The 22,118-nt window shown below is 35.8% G+C and overlaps 2 protein-coding genes across 6 annotated transcripts in view; both read right to left on the bottom strand.

Annotated features, from left to right (window-relative positions):
• Positions 1-1,051: 1,051 nt before the first annotated feature.
• Positions 1,052-7,856, bottom strand: LOC106159272 (lysosomal amino acid transporter 1-like). 2 transcript variants are annotated; one of them, XM_086994906.1, is made up of 5 exons: positions 7,772-7,856; positions 7,318-7,452; positions 6,196-6,327; positions 5,581-5,751; positions 1,052-4,614 (listed from the first exon to the last, which is right to left on the bottom strand). In XM_086994906.1, the coding sequence occupies exons 4-5, from the start codon at positions 5,719-5,721 to the stop codon at positions 4,489-4,491; spliced, it is 267 nt and encodes an 88-aa protein (XP_086851032.1). In that variant the 5' UTR covers positions 5,722-5,751; positions 6,196-6,327; positions 7,318-7,452; positions 7,772-7,856; the 3' UTR covers positions 1,052-4,488. The 2 variants fall into 2 exon arrangements, with proteins under 2 accessions (XP_086851032.1, XP_086851031.1); XM_086994905.1 differs by lacking the exon at positions 6,196-6,327.
• A 2,135-nt stretch (positions 7,857-9,991) lies between these two features.
• Positions 9,992-22,118, bottom strand: part of LOC106181901 (polycystin-1-like protein 2) — a 42,893-nt gene continuing 30,766 nt past the window's right edge. For all 4 annotated transcript variants that reach the window (XM_086994899.1, XM_086994900.1, XM_086994903.1 and 1 more), the window contains 3 exons: positions 17,140-17,346; positions 16,340-16,574; positions 9,992-15,886 (listed from right to left, as the gene is read on the bottom strand). In XM_086994899.1, coding sequence (XP_086851025.1) covers positions 15,037-15,886; positions 16,340-16,574; positions 17,140-17,346 — 1,292 coding nt within the window. In that variant the 3' untranslated portion in view covers positions 9,992-15,036. The remainder of the gene's footprint in view (positions 15,887-16,339; positions 16,575-17,139; positions 17,347-22,118) is intronic.

Genomic DNA, 22,118 nt, shown 5'->3' with positions numbered 1-22,118 from the left:
ATCATTATTGAGTTAATTTAGTGAATAAGACTGACAGTTCTATTTTCTGCATTGATAAATTTCCACTCAATGGTGGAGCCCTTGGGCAGGAGAATCTCCACCCTTAGATAAGGGACGTCCATATCAGTGTATCTTGAGAAGTTAACTCTACACTGTGTGCCGCAGCATCCCAGGGCAGTTCCCTTGTCCACCACCTTGCCTTTTATGAGACTTCTTTTTTCAGAATTACTCCCTTAGTGACCATGACTGTGATCTTTTATTTATACATTATTATTATCATTTTGTAATTTACAAGAAAACATCATGGTGTTATTTTAGTAGATGATACAGTACGACCTACAGACACTTTCATGTTGTGGCTTGATAAATTTCCACTCTATGGCAGAAACCTTGGGCAGGAGAACCTCTACTCTCAGAAAAGGGACATCCAAATCGATGTACCTTGATAGATTAACTCCCCACTGGTTGCCCCACACCCTCCCTTGCTCACTACTTTTGCCTTCTGCATATTACTTGAAATCTTTTTCCTCATAATAATAATTTCACCTATGATAGGGGAGTGTGGGAAGAATTCTTTGCACTTTTTTTTTTTTTTAGTCATATTGGAGTTCAAAATGGCTGCAAACAAAAATGGCAGTGATAAGCATATTCATTTGTTTAGCTAGTTTTGTGACCACTTGTTTCTCTCCGCGTCTACCTTGAGCAATTTTTTAAATAAAAAATGTTTTCTACTGTTTATGTACTGGTATAGACCAAGCATCACTTCTGTGACTTTTTTTGTAAAACTTTCACTTGGTAAGAGTTTTTTCTTATCTGTGAGACTGGTGTGGATTTATTTTCTTCTAGTTGTACAATGTGTTTAAATGAATGCAAATGTATGGTTCCAAGTGTACTGCACCATTATCTCAACCAAGAAATTGTGTTCTTGAATAGATTTGTGTACATTCCATCGGTATATTAAATGAACACTGTATTTACATATAATATGTCATAGTTCCTTCATCATGTCTCTTTTTGTTTATAAAAATGGCTTCAAATAAAACTCTGAGACTGAGAGAGAGAATGGGAAGTTCTTAGAAATAAAGATTATCTTGAAATCACATACTAGTTAGTATTGTATGACATAGAAGTCACAATGTAAAATGTAGAATAAAAGTTGTATGAGTGACCTCGTTCCCTCATGAAGATGCTCTAGACAGACATTGAAATATTGGAGATAAAAATTTCAATATTAGCTCCTTACTGAAGAAAAATTACTTCCTTCTTAGACAAAAATACATCTTTAAATTACTAGCAATCCAGCAAAATACTAGTATATTTATTCACTTCACATAGTCTCCTAATAAACTTATTTTCAAAACATGATTGGACTTGGCTTCTTGAACAACTTAACCCCCAGTTAATTTGAAAACCTCCCTTTAAGGGCAACTCACTTGTATGGTATTGTTAATAATAATAATAACATGTAACTGCACCCATAATACAATAAGAATTAAAAATCAAAATAATAATATTAACAATAGCATGTCACTTCATGCTCATAAAGAGTGCTAAAATTTCAGCAGCAAATTTCATAAGAAAAAACAGATGATAACTATAATAAAATAAGTACTATAGTAACTAATTAATAATAACAACAAAATCCCTATACTGACAAATACTGTGCATTTATGAAAACCCTGCATATTAATCAGTTTGGCATTTAAATGTTTTTAAACTAATGTGTGAAGGATTAGTGATATAAAATAACCTAATAATTTAAATGCTGGTTTAGTGCTATAGATCTATATGTACTGGAAAACCAAAAACATTAACATCGCCTTGCCTTATTACTTGGAGTGGAAATGGGGAACATCCCAGAGAGACCAAAGCACAGTTCCACGACTGTGTCATTTCACCTTATCATTGTTTTGTATTCATTTTTATAGGACAAATGAAGAATGGTCGACATGTTTTAGTGACATACATTTAATGCTGATGATGTCAAAATTGCAATAATTACACCATAAATCAAAACTATAGCCTCGGGTATACGTATCTGCTACTACTTGTATGTAGCAAGCAAGTTATAAACTTACAGTAAATAGGGTATAAGACTGATGCATCTATGAAGATCTACTAGGCCTTCTTCAGGGATTTTGAAAAAAAAATAGACATTTGAAAAAAATGACTTCATAGATCTTCATAGATGCATCAGTATTATAACTTATTTACTCCTTAAAGATCTATAGGTGATCTGACATGAATAAACTTACTGTGATATATATACTTATACATTCAGCAAAGCAATGTTAAAGCATTCATTGGTATATGTTCATGTTATTTGAGTTCAAGGGAAGACAACTTAATCACAAAATTAAGATAAAATACTAACAGCTTTTAAACATTAAGAAGTGAATTGTAGCATGTGTAACTTGCTTGCAGTTTACCACCACAATTTCTTTATTTCTATGACATGGTCTGAGGTGGCAGATCCATCCCACACTGGATACAAATATACAGTAACTCTTTCTGACAGCTGATGTATGTGAATTGTCAGAGATGAAATAGTGCTTACCCTCTACCGGGGTGACTGATAGATTTTTACAGATCCATATTCACAGATATGTCTCTAGCTAGATAGATGGTCATTTTGGGCTAGAGTCACCCTGTTGAGAAATCTCAAGGCTGATTACATGCCTGGTAATTGTCTGCATAACTGCTCAGGCACTGCCACTAAGCAGGTCCAGTCTTAGTCTGCGTGACAGCAATCAAGACAGTTTTAATATTGCTCTGACTTTAATCACTTGCTCTTCTGTGACAGATAAAAAGCCTTAGACTGGTTGCGTAATGAGCAGTTATCACATTGTTGTGAAGCTCAGCTCATGCAGAGCGAGTACAAAGCCTTTGGCGCGCGCACAGAGATAATTGTTTCCACATGGGATTTCTCAACAGGGTGACTTTAGCCCAAAATGACCATCTATCTAGCTAGAGACAGATCTGTGAATATCTGTAAAAATTTATCAGTCACCCTGGTAGAGGGTAAAATACTGCTACATCAAGACATTTCAGCCAGATTAGACTAAAACTCTATTGTTTATTTGTCAACTGTTGATTACTTTGTCAACATAACCATAGCATATACAACTTTTTAAAGCAGTAAATACTATGATCGGCATCTATGTATAAATTATATTTCATCTTCTACTACTTGTAAGAGTTTCAAGTGCAGCTGCCCTTGGTTCTCCACCTACATTGTATTGCCTGACAAATTCTTTTTTCCCCTACTTTTCCTCATTTTAGGCCACCTAAAATGTTCCCCATTAAAATAGTATTCAATATTTTTAACACAGTTACAGTGAACACAAGCAAGCACCTTCAGATTTTACCATAAGAATAAACAGGACTTAAAAAATAACTTTTTGAACTTGAAATGCTTCCTGTTTTATCTCTTTCTTTTTCCAATAGTAAGTAAACCTATACCAAAAAATAAAATTATTTTATAAACATGCCTTTTTTCCAGCCCCCTCCGACTGAAATAAATTGTTATTGCACTATGTTTGTTTGTTTGTTCTGAAAAGGTACAATATCAAAGGCATAGTAATAACTTCTTAAATTCAAACAATTATTTACTCCATTTTTTTAACTGCCCACAAAAAGTATACTCTAACTGGAATCCAAGAAACATGGAGGAATCTGTGTATTGGAGTATTATTTAAAAAACAACTTTTTGGAAAAAATGTCCATTTTGTTTGAATTCTGGAAGTATTTACCATAGGTCTATGAATATCATGCTCATTCCAATAATTTAAGGCAGTTCACTGCTGTATAGCAAAGATTTCCTTTCCCATAATAAACTATTTGTAGTTGAACTAAGGGAGAAATCTTTGAAAAAAAAGGATTGACAGTGTTTGCGGTTTTCTGAACACAAATATTTTTCAAGTTTAATAGAATATCAACTTGACTACCATACATAACATTCTCAGCACCCCCCCCCCCAAAAAAAAAATTTTTTTTTTAATTAACTTTTGCATCCGTGCATAGTAGAATGGAATGTCAAACATTAAAATCACCTAAGTTACGAATGCCTGTTTATCACTAATATCATCTAATTTTGTTCAAATTCAATGAGAAATAGAGCTCCACTGGGATGTAAAGCATCAGTCATACATAATTTTAATGACTCTAAAACACCCAGTTTGTATGACATTTTAAAGTGCTTCAGAAAAATAAACAGCTTTCAGTCTAGAATTACGATCGTCTCTTAAAGACCTTTAAGCCAGATTTCAGCATCATTTACATTAAACCCTACTTTATCATATAAATGAATGAAAAGAAATTAATCTAATAAAAGGTTTGAATATCACAATTATATGGCAGCTGTACATAAAGATTAATAAAGCAATGAGTACAATTTTAAATTTCCAGTCCATGTTTTTCTTTTGATGAAATACTGCTAATTTCATACTTCTAAGACCTAAAACCAAAACTTTTAGCACCAAAATAATATCAGTATTCCACACTATGCTCATCTTCATCCAATAAAGGTTTCTCTGATTCATTCTCATAATCCTCAGTGTTTTCATCCAGGTGTATTGCCTTGTTGCCACGGTAATAGTAAAACTGAGAGAATGTCTGAGGACATAATCAAGGAAAGATGTGGAAACTGAACAACGGGCGTTTTCAGAACAAGTTCATCAGTGGACCTCCTGATATGGGGATCAAATAGGGCCAACCCCTTTAAAAGCAATGCCGCCAAATCCCTTAACTCCCACTCTTGTCGTCCTAATAATCAAACCTAGGAGTTTAATTACTAGGCCCCTGCAGAGCTGGGTAGGCGGTGAGACCATAAGGGGATTAGCAGTATTGCTTTCAAGTGGGGTCTACCATATTTGATCTGCAGACCAGGGGCCCGTTTCACGAAGCAGTAGTTTGTAAGAATAACTAACTACTGAACTATCTCGCTAACGAGAAAACTTTAGGGGTGTTTCACGAAGCAGTCGTTTACTCATCGCTAAGTTCAGTTGTAAAGTTCGGTCGTTAGTTCTCTCGTTATTCACCGTAGTCTCTAAACAGTTTACCGGAAGTGGAACTCTTGCAGAAAAGTGTCGCGAAAGCACTAACTCTTCAATTTCCGGCAGCTGGTCTGACCAGTCGTTAAATATCCATGGTAACAACGACACAATAACGAGCAAGAGAACTAGTGATAGCTTCGTGAAACGGCTCTCATAACTAGCGAGAGGCTAACTACCAATCTCCAACTAACTACTGCTTCATGAAATGGGCCCCAGTTTGCCTGCAAATCATCTGTTCTGAATACTGCCTTTGATGGGGGGAGATCAACAATGACTGAATGCTTGACCTGAAACGAGTTTAAAAGTGCAAATTATTCTGTTTGACATTGAGAACTGAAAAGAAAGAGAAAGTTTAGATTTGAAAATATGAATCATGCAAAAAGAATCCCTTAAAATAATATCAATAACAAAAAAGTTGCAAGATCCCTTTGGCCCCCACCCTTCACAGTTAAATAGATCATACAGTAAAGGGCATGGAAATGTTCTTACTAACATCAATTATAAAACAATATCACTCCAAGGATACAATGATATCAATGAGAATCATGCCATAGCTTCCTACTATCCAGGGTAAGTGTTGGAGTATAAACACCTCCTCCGTGGACTTCTTAATTATGCTGCTGCTATAGGGCAGGTTGCCGCTCACAATCAGGATGAACATGCCCATGTTAACGCCCTCTGTTGACTTACGGCGGAACTGGAAGTAAAAATTATTGGGCCCCAATCAGAATGGATGATCTGAGTGCTTACTGATCCGCCAACTAAATACGGCCGACCAAAGTTCAAAAGTGATGCCATTGGTTCTTGATGGTCTCTCATACTCCGCATGACTTTAAATGGATTGAATATCTGCTCAAACGACCATGCGTGCATGTGGAGGCGTGAGACTATCAAAAATTGGCGGCATCGCTTTTGAACTATGGTCAACCATATTTAGTCGGCGACTCAGTAAGTACTTGTATCATCCATTCTGAATTGCCATTGAAAGACATGTTAAGTGTTTATAAATGCAGTATAAAAAACATAATTTACAGACAATTTACAGTCACCCCAACTTAATGTCCTTCAGTCTGGCTAATTTTTCATAACTGCAGGTCTGAATTTTTCAGCATGTCTGTAAAATCAGGCACTTGTGAAATACCTTAAAAAACTAGAGGATCAGAGAGGCGATTCCGCCTCCGAAAATTGTACCACCAGCTGGAGCAAGCGCATTCGTATAGACCCCCACATACACAAAATAAGGGACACAGCCACCAGTTTTGTGCTTGACAAGCTGTAAAAATGCAATCAACAAGAATTTTCAAAATATGCCAAAAATATATATGACTAAAAATGGTACAATCAAAGTTAAGTCAACGTAAGGTAGGTCAAAGGTCAATTTCAAGGTCACAGTACTTTGCCAGTATATGACATCCTCAAGGTTCCCAAAAGAGCAAAACTTACACCCCATTTCCATAGATTAGATCAACCTACTTTAGATCAACCTAACTCCCTGGGGGTTCACGCTAAATAGCTGTGAGCCGTGCGAAACGAAAGTTAATTACCCCCTTTACAGCTTGTAGTAGGCGGGATGGACATTTAAGTCGGATTATCTGAAAGTAATCTAGTGAGACTCCCCGCGGGGATAGATCGATCTAAAATCTATGGGAATAGAGCCTTACTTCTTAAAGGATAGTGATGAGTCCATCCACTGGAGCAGGGAGTTTATAACTTATAACAGGGAGGTGATCAGTTAATCATGTCTACTAATTAAAGGATAGTGAGGTGTCCATCAACTGGGGCAGAGAGTGTAGAATAAGAGAGGTGATCATTTCACGTCTACTAAAGGAAGTGATGAGTCCATACACTGGGGAATAGAAGGGAGGTAAAGGGTTGTAAAAAAAAACTTAAGACTCCCCCCCCCTTCCCATAAAAAGTAATTTTATTGTGCTTTGATGCTAGAATCCTGAAGATTTTCTCTCAAATCACAAAATAACAATGTTTCAGCTGTAGCAGATGAGAGATACTCAGTAGAGAGCTCAACTCTTAAACAGCAAGGCCATTCATGAGAAAGTAATGACAGTTTAATTCAATATAATTATTGAAGTGGATCAACCAATCCGTAATCATCCAACCTAAATTAATTTCTACTTGTGTACTCATTTTCATTGCAATATCTATAATTATGAAAACATTTGTGTGCATTAAATGTTGTTGTGGCGAAAAATATAATGTATGTAATATCATTGAATTAACTGATTTATTCAACAAAAGTTTTTCCTACCTATGAGCACAGCAAGGAGCCAAATCAGAACGAATATGATGTGACCACTGATATAACTCATTTAGAGATTACTCTTCTTAAATCTTTGGCAAAAAATGGTCATGCAACATGCTGGCTTCACTGCATCATCTTGAACTGAAAGTGAAAAGATACTGTACCTCTTAAAAAACTAAAAGGTACCCATAACATATAATAATAAGTGATGTGTACTGTCAAAGCAACTCGCAAACATTAATCTGCAAACTTTAATTCATCAATTGGTGTCTCGGATGCCAGTTTCCCTGTCACTGAGTGTTACTGTCAGCCACTGGTTTTGCTTCCCTCTTATTATTTTAGACATTCTACGAACCTGGTTAGAAAAAGATGTAACAGCTTGAATTGACCCCCAAAATGTGCATGAATTGCCACAAAATATTAACAACGTTGAAACTAATATCAGGTTAAGATCTACTACCTTGTTGCTAAAATTTTGGCAACTATAATTTTGGTAAAAGCATTTTCCATCGTCTGCGCCGTGTTGAGCTTATATTGACGATAGGTGGCAGTATGAAAGATCGCTTTCAATAAAATCCCAAGCTAAAATTTTGGTTAATTTTTAAAAAGTAACAATACCGCTGAACCATATGAAGTGTTATTGTAATCAAAACAAAATCCCCCTCCCAATGCATTCAGACAAACTAACGATTTACAGCTGGACTTGCATTCTAGCATTTCCTGCAAGGTTGGCTGGGGGCCATAGCAGGGGCAGGTACTCGGAGAGTGCGTCAACCAGAATTTTAACATTCATTTTACTGCTTCCAACATTTGTGTCCGCTGACTTTTTAGGTCACTGTCTAAATTCCCATTTTTTAAATTTGAGACAAATAACCGGGCAGTTCCCACACCGCTTTGCCCGCTATTTCAACAAATTTTGATGGCAACGAAGACTGCCCTGGGCGTTCCCCAGGGGGGGTCAATGGGAGCACTTGACCCTCCCCCCCTGAATTTTGGAACTGCATTTTTATTGCGGGTACCCAGCCAATCATTATCTCCCCGTATGACTTTGACCCCCTGGAAAATTTTCTGCGGACGCCCATAAAGACTGCCCTTTGTCGGGCGCCGTGCCCAAGGGTGAATGCGCCGTGACGTTGAAGACGCCGGAATTATAATCAAACTTTCTCTGCCTGAGTGAGTCTATAAATTCCTCACGAGGAGAAATGTAAGATGGTTAATTTTCTATTACTTCCCCTGTAAAATGCCATTAAATAATTTCTCAAGTGGGATATCTGTAATGTGAAGTCGAAACGCTACACTGAAAATGAGATTACGAGACTGAAAAACATTAGGCCTACATAGCAGCAATTTGAGACTTTGTAAAACGTCATCTAGGCTTTATTTCGGCGAGATGGGAGTACATCTGGACTATATACTATAAAGTGAAGGACGCATATTGTAACGATTGTGTCAGTTGTCCTCTAGATGTTCTCAACACGATGCAATGCGCTTGTGACTATTTTTTTTTTACCAACGGTATCTACGGTTTCAACTCATCAGGGTACACAGCTTTTATGCTTTGTCATGCTTGTTGTGTATCATTATGGGATGTATACTCAGGTACAATGTAACATGTATGCAAAAATGTTAGCTTACGAAACGCGAAGTTTGAAGTAAATTTTAAAACGACTTAAACTAAAAATAGTGTTGATACGGGTGCCTAAATAGCGACAGTCTTGTTGAGTGGAGTTGCTTTTGAAAGGAAAAGTTTCAACCGTTTTGCGAGAAATCGAAAGAAATGATTCTTAAAACAAGAAATAATTGTTACACAATGTAGAGTCAACGGATATAATTCCTAGACCACGCATTGCTTACGAGTTATGTGATCAGAAAAATCGTCTAATACCTTGCGACGCCCTTTTTTTAAATAATTATATAAATGGTGTTCGTGGGAAGAAGACAGTGCACCATAAGAAATAAACGCGGCGGCGTCAAGGTGAAACAGTGATGTTTTTCTCAAGCCAGCATGTAGCGCGAGTCTTGTTAAAACAAGAAGTTGAAGCCGCAGTGGGACGCCAACACCACTTTATCATTGACTGTTATGTAATTCGGTAAAGGACTCGTTGAATCATCTAATAATGATTAAATCATATATCTCGCTAGACAACTTAATTGACTTATTTCATTATGGATTTGTCGAGCAATACTAAACATTTTCCTCAACAGTTTTCCGGGCGATCTCGACAGCGTAACCCTCACATTGCAGGGCATGACTCGTGTAAATGCGCAGACCCTGCCTGTTATGAATTATACTAAAGCTGTAGTGGTTTAATATGTTCCTTAAAGTTTCACGTACGTTACACTGCTAACATCTCTTTGACAGGCCATCTTTCACAGTAAACTTATTTACAAAACATCAACTACCGTACATTCTGTATCAGGATGCGCTATTTTTAGCGCGTATGCAATAACCTGTTGCACTTTTTGGTAAATGTATGCGCTATTTAATATTAGCGCAAAAACGTGACCCAACCTAATCCCTGGGAAAGTAACGAACACTTTGCAGGACTGATTTAGCAGAGCATTTGTTTTGCGGGGTTTTTATCAATAAAAATGTACAGCCAATAATTATCTTTGATATAATAATTTTCATGTCAATTGTTTGTGCAGGAGTATAACCATGTGAAACATTCAATATAACCAAAAAAAAACATAACTGCAGTTTATTTCTTAATATATTCATACCAAACGTTTCTCTAACATGTAAAAATTCCATAAAAATCAGAAAAAAGTTTCTAAACCTTATAATTAGTCCAGTATTACAAAACCTGCAATTAAATTTAATTAACAGGAAAGATAACATTAATCATGACACTAAATTTAAAAAGACTAAAGTGAATCTCAAATTATTAGAATAAAATACAATATTAAGAATACCCACAAATACATTAAAATTTAAAACTGAGGGGTCACAACAACAACAAAATAAAATAATAACAACAACAATATAAAGTGCCTTAAAATGGGCAACTATTGTGCCAATTTTTCTCTCTTGATCTGGCCCCCTTTTCACAAAAAAACTTAAGTCGGTTTCCCTGACTAAGAACTTGGTTACCAACGTAATTAAGTCGTTACGTCACTAAGTCCCGTTTCACAAAGAATCTAAAAGGTCGCTTACGTCGTTTTTTTATTAGCTGCTAGTCGATGTCTAGCCTCCTCGGGAGGAGACTTAAGTCGGCAGGCTCAACTAAAATTCAGTAAATGAGAGTATAAACAACAAAAATTTGGAAAGAACATACCTCCTTTAAGATACTGTGTCATAATATCCTTGAATAGCACTGACATTTATGGAATATTGAAATAACAAGGCAGCAAAGCTGTCAAATGTACAGACAAAAAACAGAAAATAAAGATGCAAAATAGGTCATTTTGTCAATTTTGATGCAATAATAAATAATGCTTATAATAGCACTGTCAGTCAACACTGAATTTTAATCATGCACAACAGGTAAAATGGTCAATAACATGAGCGGACCCAGAGATATTTTCTGACAGTATTCCAAAGTATCTATTTTGATCCATCCTCCATTTTGATGGTCTTCCAAGAGAAGAAAAAATAGATACCAGGCAATATAAACTTAATAACCTGACTGTCTTCCGGAAGACCCAGAAGATGGTCTCAATCTACCCTTTCAATAAGATTACAGTTTCAGGACCATGAGTTTAAATTCACATGATGAAAGTCTCAATATTTGAAAAATGATGACAGTGCATAAAATAATATTACATAAGTAACATAATGTTTAAAGACATAAAAAGCTATACAACTGCTTATGTGGAAATACAGAAATGTCAGAGCCTCAGGCGGATGAGAGTTAAAAGTCACAAATGCAAGTGTTTGAGAAAAAATTATAAAGGAAAACATAACAAAACTAGAAAAGCGCTCCGAGAGTGCGGACCTCTGCCAAGGTAGCAATTGTTGATTATTATTGATTATTGTCCTCTTTGGCCCACTTCTGACAGTTCCTGAAAATTTCAGCAAAATCGGTCCATAACTTTTTGAGTTATGTTGAAGACAAACAGGGATGAAAATATAACCTCCTTGGCAGAGGTAAAAATAATTCAATGAAGCTGCTATTCAAACTTTTAATCTTTGAGTTTGATATATATATATATATATATATATATATATATTAAAAACTTATTTGCAATATTAAACAAAATTCACCTGCATAATTATCACTGCTTCCTTATTATTAATCTAGCAGAGAGCTTAACCTATGGGAGTTTACAGGGAAATATCAACAAGTGTGCTTTATGTAATCTCATTTAATGGCCGATTAATTAGGCTAATTACTTTATAACATTGAAATTAGCTAAGTGATACCCAAGGGAAATTTACAGACTGACCCTCTCAAAGGTCTTTCAGGCCCATAAGTCACAACTTAAGAAAAGCACAAAACAATAATGCACAAAATAGGAGACTACCAATTCTGATGCAATAATACATTACAGTCAACATCAAATTTTAATTTTGCACAACAGGTAACACCAACGAAAGTAAAAGCATAAGGCTTCAGGCCCATCAGAGTTCAAGTTTATACTTAGAAAGTGCCAGAATGAAAAAAATGAAATTTCACACAAAACTGCATAAAATTCAATAATAAATGATAACCCAATTGACCTGGCTTTCTAATTTGAACTGCATGCCAATCCTAAAAATCATACTCATAAGTTAAATATAATAATAAATAACACAGTTTTCTTTTCATAATGTTTGCAGTAGCAGTGCAAAAAGATTTTGATGTAACATTACATATTAAATTATAGAATAATTATCACCAATTTGATTATTGACTATAAATAGCATGAACATGTAGAAAATTTGATTACCATCCGGCTTCATGTCCATGGGAGCTCCAAGTCCCACAATGAATATGCCAAAAAGATAATGAATATTTCACTAAAATGTATAACTTCCAGAAAAAGAAGCCAATTAGACTGCTTTTCCAACTCGGGCTGTATTTTAGTCCTGTGTTTCTTTTTTGAAAGTTTGACAATCATAAGTAACACGGTTTTCCCATAATGGTCATCATGGCAGAAGCACCAAAAATTGTGTTTTCTTCTATTTTGATGCAACATTACATAATGCTTAACAGCATAATACATCAATTTTTAATAATAAAATATATGTGTCATGGATTTTCAGAAAATGTGACTAGCATGGGTCTTCAAGCCCGTGGAGGTTCTAAGTCGCACCTTAAAAATGCCAACGTGAAAAATTTAATTTTCACAAAAAACTGTTTAACTGCCAGAAAAAGTTACCAAACAGACTGCATTGCCTACTGAAGCTGTATTTTAGTCCCATATGCTTTTTCCTGTAAGTTTGAGAACAGTAAGTGACATGATTTTCCTTAAATGGTCATCATGGGAGCAGTGCCCAAAATAGGGGTTTCTTCAAATTTTGATGCAATATTACATAATGTTTAACAGCATAATGACCATTAATTTTTAATTATAAAATATTAGTATCACAGATATTCAGAAAATGTGACTAGCAAAGGTCTTAATGCCCATGGAACTTCCAAGTCACATCTTGAAAATGCCAAAATGTAAACAAGACAGCACTGTTCTGAAATGGGTTTATTTCCGTTTTTAACACTTTTTTAACATAAAACAAAATAAACATTTTACTGCCATTTTTTTATGACCAACTAAGAAAATTGATGAGATGAGAAAAGTATCAATAGAACAGTGTTAGATGTCCAATTTCCTCCATTCTGAGATTCTGAACATAGTGGATGATTGAATCTGACAAACTGCAATGATATGTGTTTATCTCATTTTTGACACTTCATTACACAATACATGATAACAAATTTACCATCATTTTTACATAATCAACTGACAATGTTGTAAAGATGCAGGAAATGTCAAACAAACACTTTTACATATCTTATTAGTTCAATAATGAGACTATTAACATGCCTAAGAATTGAATCTGAGGAAATGTGAAAAAAAAAAAGCATAACTTCTAAAATAATGGCCTGATTATGATGATTTTCATACTCAACCTATGTTTTAGTAAGATTGACCACTCCTGCGAGTACAATGACAATTGGCCTATCCGTTTTTCTTATATTGTGTTATCAGTGTGCATATATGCTGAAAAAAATGAAAAAAAAGCATAACTTCCCTAAAAATGACCCGTTTTGCACTTATCGTGTTTACGGTGTTGCATATATGCTGAAAAAAAGTGAAAAAAAAAAAGCATAACTTCCCTAAAAATGACCCAATCATGCTGATTTTCGAACTTGACCTGTGTATTATGAATGTTGATCATTTCTGTAACTTTCAAGCCAAAAGGTAAAACAGTTTTCCACTTATCGTGTTTACGGTGTTGCATATATGCTGAAAAAAGTAAAAAAAAAACATAACTTCCCTAAAAATGACCCAATCATGCCGATTTTCGAACTTGACCTGCGTATTATAAAAATTCATCAGTTCTGTAAGTTTCAAACCAAAACTGTTTTCCACTTATCGTGTTTACGGTTAAAGTGCACGCCAACGGCGATGGCGACGACAGACGCAGATGACGGCTATATGTACAGACACATCTGTGTCTGTACATAAAAAATAAAATGCCCCTTCACCCAGCCGATCGCGTGTTTGTTTATGTTTTTGACGGCTAGACGTCCGTCAACAGTGTTCCATGACAAGCTAATGTTTAACTGTTACTTTGAAGTTGTATCGAAGTTAAACTAATCAATAAAGTTCAAAAACAACTTTGTTTGTGTTTTGGCTGATTTTTATTGTTGATAAACGTTCATTCTCGGCCGAAAGAGGCCATGAAACGTCATGTCTTGTGAAACTTTTCAAATTTTACACTTCCTTTTCTTGAAGAGTTTCTCGTGCGCGTCGACTACCGTAAGCACGCCAAGCTAAGACGTTAGATTCTTTGTGAAACACTCCTAGTCAACTGCAGCATAGTCGACCTAGCTAGGTCACCTAGCTCGAGCTAGTCGACTAGAAATTTAAGATTCTTTGTGAAACGGGGGCCTGGTGTACTTCTTAACATTTTCACACCAGAAACTGGTTTAACTGGTAACATGTAACACCTGGATCTCCAAGGTTATATGATTACCCAAGTCAGACCAATATCTTTCTGAAGTAGTTCTGTCTTAACAGATCTGAACTGAGATTATTTAACCTAATAAGTCTCTAAGTTAAATGGCATTATTTTAATTTTCTTCCTTTTTTTTTTTTTTTTTTTTTTTGATCATGCAAACTGTGACTTGAGTGGATGTTGAAAATAAATAATACTTACTAAATCATTTACTATAATTAACTAAATATACTAAATCATTTACTATAATTATTCTAGTAAACAAATATACATCCATGTGGAGACCACAAACAGTCTGGTCCACTTAAGGTATACAATGTCCTGCTTTCAACAAGTGACAATAATAAGTCAACTATACACAGAACTCTGATCATATACTCAATATGCATATCAAATATTCTCATTTATTGAATTATTCCAACAAAAATTATCAAACATATTTCTAGAACATCAATTTGTTCAGAAAATCCCAAAAGTTAGCTTCTTGTGGTGGCCAAAATTAAAAAAAAAAAAAATAGTTGTTTGTGGAATAAGTTAAAAATCAGTTTTGTTTATTTTATTCCTGCAGCATCAATTTGTTCAGAGGAAAAAATAAAATAAAAAATCAATCCTTAAAAAGGTCAGCTGTTTGTATTTGAACCAACTTCACCCTGAGCCTCTTGTTGCAGTGTCTTCAAATCAATACTGGAAGGAATGGTGACCCCTGCCCCTGTGTGGAGACCAAGAATCACCAGTAATCTCGTCCACATAAAGTCCACCATCTCCAGCTCATTGGAAGTCTCCTTGGTGGCCTTCAGAACATATCTGAATGACTCGTCGATAATGGCAACGAACATATTGATCAGCGTCACCTGGATTATCATGGCAAAGGTTATCAGAAACACAATACCAATGACACGGTTTGAGTCTCCCAGAATTGCAAACTCAAATCCTCCCATGATCAGAGTGAACAAAGTCTGTAAGGTGTCCATTAAGGACTTGAAGTTTTCAATGTAGTGACCAAAAGCACATTGCCCAAAGAAGGAATAGGCCATCATGAGGAGAGCTAGAACTAGATAGAAATGTAGTGTAGGCTTCCAAGATTTCTTCAAAGTGGCAGACAACATGTTCATGCGGACATTAAACCGTAGCAGCTTGAAAAACTTAAGCACTGTCAGCACCAGCATGGCTGCCAAGGTGTAGCCCAGGATGTAGTCCCAGAATGCTGCTGGAAAAAAGTTCACAAATTCCTCTCTGCCATGTTCATGGAAATTGGCAATGGTGAAGTTCACTATCACTAAACGTTGAAAAAACAGACCAATAGCTGAGTATCCTAGACAGACAATTGCCACCTCCACATAACTCCAGGGATCTGAGAAGTATTCCTTAGAACCAGTGTTTCTGAATTTGCTGAACTCTCTGTATGTGGATGTCAGTATAAACAGGATGAACAGTACTTCACAAACTGCGACAAAGATTTCCAACCCATTCCTGAAATGAAAACAATTAAAAATAAATAATAAAGAGCTTGATACCTGATCAAACTCACAGAAATGATAAATTGCTGATGAATGCGATTAATGATGAAGATTTATCAAATCACCACCTTTCTGGCAACAAATTTATACCTACTGACTTCAGGGCTGTTGTTATAAATTTGTTCTAAATAAAATTTCATTTTAACTGTATCTCTTTACTTGCATTGCTTTATAATGTATATTTTATAGGACTATATTCATTTTTTCATTTTATACTATAATTATTATTATCCTATATACATATGTACTTGGTAGTTAGAAAGCCTTAAAATTATTAGTTAATCCAAAAATTCTAAAAATAAGCACATAAGCCTCCACTTTATCTTTAACACTCGTTCTTTATGAGTATTATAGTTCATTGCTGAAGATGTGATAGAACAAGAAGACAGCCCCAGCAATAACTTACCCATATTGGTAAAATTTACATGTAAAGATTTGATAGAAAGGGAAGATGGCCCCAGTGGGGTGGAACTCAAATAGTAACTGTGCCACACTGAACAGGTTAACCTGGGGGTTGTACAGGGTAAACTCCAGAAACACGGCACGTGTTCTCTGGTCTATCCACTTGGACTCCTGCAGGTCCGCAAGAATTGACAGGCTTTTATTTCTGGTGTCACCAAGGAGTTTCAAATATCCTCCACCTAAAATATCATATACATATAGTCATAGAGAGTTTTTTTTCCTCCAGTGTCATCAAGGAGTTTTACACATCCTCCAACTAACATGCTAAAGTATGGATACAAAGAATGTTATTTTTTTCTTACTTGAACCAAAAATGTGCCCTCCAGGTTCAAAAGATACATGTATGGTCGTGTATTGGTTTAATACAACTGCTTTAACATTCTAATCAATATTTTCATTTCATTGGTATTTTTCTTGTCAACAAATTCAGCATAATACGGATTCAACAAAGACAGCCCAATAAAAACACAAGTAAATATATTAAATATCTAAGTTAAGGCAAATAAAGCAAGGATAGCAGCAAAAGATAGAGGGAGATGGTGAAGGATGCTGACAAGTCTTGAAGAGGATAAGTAATAGTAAGCAATATAAGCATGAATAAAGGACATTGATTTTCAAATTAATTACTTTAAAATAAACATTTACGCTATTCTAGAAAAACCAAGCCACAAGTAGCCGTAGCAGTTTGAATTAACCATTATTATGCACTTGCTACATGTATAGTCAAAGGGAGAAATAGTTTACCATTGTAAGTGCCATGTTTTCCAGCAAATGGAAGTGACCTCAGCTTGAAAGCAGACTGGTATGTCCACTGGTCAGTGGGGTGGTCAGTTCTGTTGACCAGGGGTGTCCATGAGGTGTTATAGTCCCTGCTGTCATCAGTGCCCCATTCATATCTCACTGTACAGGAGTGGATCATGGACTGGAAGGTGGGGGGCACATCACAGACATCTGAAATACAAGAGATATGATACAGGAGCTCAATGAACTCATTACTGCAGGGTCATAATACGACTACTTGTACCGTATAGCTAAAAAAAAACACGACTATTGGTACGCGTATGATCGATAACTGATTTAATTCTCGTAAGATTACCATCCGCCCCCTTCCTTATGAATAGGTATTACTTTATTAATACAATGCAATTGTCGTGTAGCCGCATGTTAGAAGACAATGTTTGATTACGCACAGCAGTAGGAGGCCGCTACCCCTTCCCAGCAAGGAGTCAACACAGCAGCGCGTAACCCGGGGTTAATTAGGGGTTATTAGCTGTCCACTTATGATCGGTATTGTTCGTCTTGATTGCAGCACACTTCCTACTCACTATTGGTTCGACCGCCTCTTCTTTAAATGCTCTCTCAAACCTTTCCTCAGTCAGCCGAGAATGGAAACACGTTTATCTGCCGATAAACTACGTCGTTGATGTATTATTCGGCATCATTCTACAGTGGGTCATAAGGCTCTATCTATCATTTTTTTCGTCTCGCATTTTACCAGATTAAGCTGACGCTCGAAAACTAAATTTAATGAATAATTTTCTCACGTGCACCGTATCCAGCTAATTTTATGACAATAACTACCACGGCACCTCCGCCATTTGCAATTGTAGACGAACCACGTGTTTCCAACTAATAGGCCAATACAACTATACCAGACCCATTGTACGAGAAAAGACCGTTTATATTTAATGAATTAAAAAACATTTGAGGATTGTGATTTTCTATTGATATACTATCGATGGTATCCCTGTATTAAATCATCCACTGCTACCCCCTCTTTTGTAGTGTAGCATGACTCGTATCACAAGATGGCCTTAGAAATGAAGTAAGACAGGCCTACACTCTGATAGTTTTTAGTCTATTATTAACCCTAATGTCGTTGCTTGTCATTCATTCTAGAACTCTCTGAGCCATTGCAAAATTATTTGCCAGGACATTTAAAGGCTACTTCTTAACGGATTTTTTTTTTATTTGCACTGAGTCCAAAATGTTCGAGGACGTCTCTGTCGTTATCGCCGTTTCTCGGACGCAGTCCCAGACAAAGGATCGGAAAGTTTCTAAATAAAAGAACTTATAAATGCTGCCACTAGCCATCCTTATTGTTCCTAAGTAAAGAGAGGCGATAATGATCTTTTCTTTCTTCTAGCTTAGTCTGTCGACTAAAATGAACAAGGTTAGGCCTACAATGCAACCACCTATTATTACGACCATTAATGAGGTTCTTTGCTACACTCCCTTTCTTCATGATCACGAAACCAGTGGGGTGCTGTGTTTTAAATATATAAAAAAGGGTCTCGCGAGGTGAAGCTATAATAATGAAATAAAAAAAAAAATCCAATGAATAGGCCTATCTAATAAACCATGAAGCACGTAGTCTAGGCCTCTTCTTTGACCGACATCACATTTTTACATTCTTTGTTTTAATAAGAGGACGAACGTGGTCTAATTTGTCTTTTGGTGGTGTGTGATTTTGCTCGAAGTAGCAGAGTCAAGTAAATCGGTGATTTACCGTTGGTAAGAGCAGCGATCATCGCTCCTGCGTCCTCATAGATTACTTTCTAATCACCCGTAATTAATGAGTCAGGAATAAGCGCTCAAATAGGGGTTTTTGTATCAGGGAAAATTTTAGTATTAATCTTATGTTATTATGTATCTGTATTATGTAATCATGTAACTCATTTTCCCAAGGCAACCACCAATTATGACGACCATTAATGAAGTTCTTTGCTACACTCTCTCCTCATGATCACTTGCTCGATCGTGAAACCCTGGAGGTGTTGTATATATATTTGGGGTAGTTTACTTTAGCATGCTACACTCTCCTCATGATCAGCTGCTCGATCGTGAAATCTGGAGTGAAACCCATGGTTTATCTAACAATGGTTTAAATAAATAAAAAGGGTGTCACGGAGGTGAAGCTGCTTAACTCATAAGAATAACGAACGAAAAAACACGATGAACATTTAATAAACCACGAAGCACGTATGTTTTGACCGTTATCGCCTTTTTTACGTAAGATGTCTCAACAAGAAGGCAGATGTAGTCCAATTTGTCTTTTGTTGGTGATTCTGCTTCAGCTGGCTGAGATTAGTTGATCGGTGATGCACCGTTGGTAAGAGTAGCAATCATCACTCCTGCGTTCCAACGGATTACTTTCCAACCCCCCATAATTAACGCAGCCAGGAATAGGCGCTGAAATAGGGGGTATTAAATCAGGAATTAATTTTTGTAATTATGTATCTGTAAAATAAGAATCGTAACATTATCACGTATTTTTCCTGATGGAAAATATCATAATTTATGCACACTGATCGAATTATAAAGAAAATCTCCAGATGTAAACAAAGGTCAGTCAAGTATCACTCATCCCAGGCTGCAGGGCAGATATAGAGAATTGAATGAAGCCCCAGTGATCTGGCAACCCTACAAATTTGTCATAATGATTCATGGGCAAACAATAGAAGCATGATATTAACACCTTTTACAGTGTGAATGACGACACCTTATGAGGCTTTGTTTCTTCCCCTGGGTTGGTATTACAAAGTAAGTATGTTGACGTAAGTGTGTTGACTTTTGCATGTTCAAAGGAACAATGGAAATGTCATTTCAAAACAAAGAGCCACATTTCCCTACTTAGGTGGCCAAAATATTGTCAATGAAACGCAAAAAAGACAAAATCACCAGCTGTTACTGACTGAGTCTAACTCAAATGCAAAAAGGTACGCACAGCGACAAAGCGCTATTGTAAACAATGACCCGACGATGAGATCAATAAGATGTATAAAATGACTATTTGTACTATAAAACTGTACCCCTGCCCCTACTTGTATATTATTACACACACAAGGCCACCCTATACCAGAGTTACAGATTGATTTTTCATTACACAGTCTCTTGCACTGAAGAAAAATACTCATAATTAATTTGCGGCCCTAGTAGAGGGTCTTCTCTCGCTTTCTCTCAAATCAAAATAAACTAGCAAACATGAAAATTGGCAAAATGTATTAGAATGTAAAGTGTTGCGAACCCTTTAAACAAGGTGAATGGTAATATGCACGTTTAGATAAATTTTAATTTTAATTTCAATTAAATTTAATTTTAATTAAAATTGATATTACCAAAATTAGTAAATGTCGTTTGCGTCATGTATCAATATTTTTGCGCAAAATAGTACCTACGTTATAAACATTCAGCAAAGATATTTGGAAGGCCGCTCTTTTGTTGTTTATATCAAAGGAAAACTATTTGATACCCATCGTATCAATCATTATACCATGATAAGAGATTAGCATACTAATTTATGTCCCCAGTAATAATAACTTTAACAATAACAACAAACCTTCCTACTGTGCTTTCCGTTGCAAAAACAATTAGCCACGACTGTTTTATATATTAATAGATATTTATAATAACGACAATTTCAAAATCTTCAAAAGTACCGACAGGGACACGAACTCCCGTCGGGTAGGTTGCAGACGACTCAACGACGTTAACCGTTGTTCCACCAATTCTCTTGTTCACGCAAACAGATATCGACAGCTCTGTATTGCCACGCATGCCGAAGCTTTGCGGAAATTGCTGAAGGCTAGGAAAATTCTTCAAATATATTTTTATTACATTTAATCAAATCCCACTGCCCTGAGGTATGGCTAAAGGCTTTCAGTTGTCATCAGACTTTGTAATTTGGGAGAAAAAAGTGAAACAGTAACTTCATATTCAAGTTCAATAGTACCTATGGACCTATCTCTGCCAGTTTTGGAGATAAAAGGGAAGAAAAATTTTCAAAGTTCAGTTCATGGTGAAAAGTAGGTCAAAGGTCAATTTTAAGGTCACATGTAGATTGCCAGCATATGACTTCCTATTCAACTACAATAGTAACTATGGACCTATCTCTGCCAGTTTTGGAGATAAAAGGGAAGCAAAATTTGCAAAGTTCAGTTCATGGTGAAAAGTAGGTCAAAGGTCAATTTTAAGGTCACATTTAGATTGCCAGTATATGACTTCCTATTCAACTTCAATAGTAACTATGGACCTATCTCTGCCAGTTTTGGAGAAATAAGGGACTAAATGTTATAATTTTGGAGTTACCATAATGTGCCATAAATTTCCTACAGAAGAAATTAATTAAAATAAAGAAAAGGTCATTTTGGTCAAAATTCTTGAAATGGGAGGTGCTCTGAAGTTCCAGATGTTCAAATTTGATGAAATAATGTCATTTTTGACCACAAGTTGTCTGCTTTGCCAAGCCTTATGTTTTATTTTTCTGCAGTTCAAAATTTATTATCCATTACCGTACTGCACATTTTGCTTTCACCACCAATATGTATTTTTTGATACAGCATAACTTTGGAGATAAAAGGGAAGCAAAATTTGCAAAGTTCAGTTCATGGTGAAAAGTAGGTCAAAGGTCAATTTTAAGGTCACATTCGGATTGCCAGTATATCACTTCCTATTCATGTTCAATAGCAACTATGGACCTATCTCTGCCAGTTTTGGAGATATAAGGGACTTAATGTTATAATTTTGGAATTACCATAATGTGCCATAAATTTCCTACAAAAAAAAAATTAATTAAAATAAAGAAAAGGTCATTTTGGTCAAAATTCTTGAAATGGGAGGTGCTCTGAAGTTCCAGATGTTCAAATTTGATGAAATAATGTTATTTTTGACCACAAGTTGTCTGCTTTGCCAAGCCTTATGTTTTATTTTTCCGGGGTTCAAAA

This window comes from Lingula anatina, chromosome 9 (genome assembly GCF_051362555.1).
Source record: "Lingula anatina isolate TDL-2025a chromosome 9, LinAna3.0, whole genome shotgun sequence".
Classification (NCBI taxonomy): Eukaryota; Metazoa; Brachiopoda; class Lingulata; order Lingulida; family Lingulidae; genus Lingula; species Lingula anatina.
Note: the sequence above shows the minus strand (reverse complement) of the source record. Positions and strands in the feature narration are given on the sequence as shown.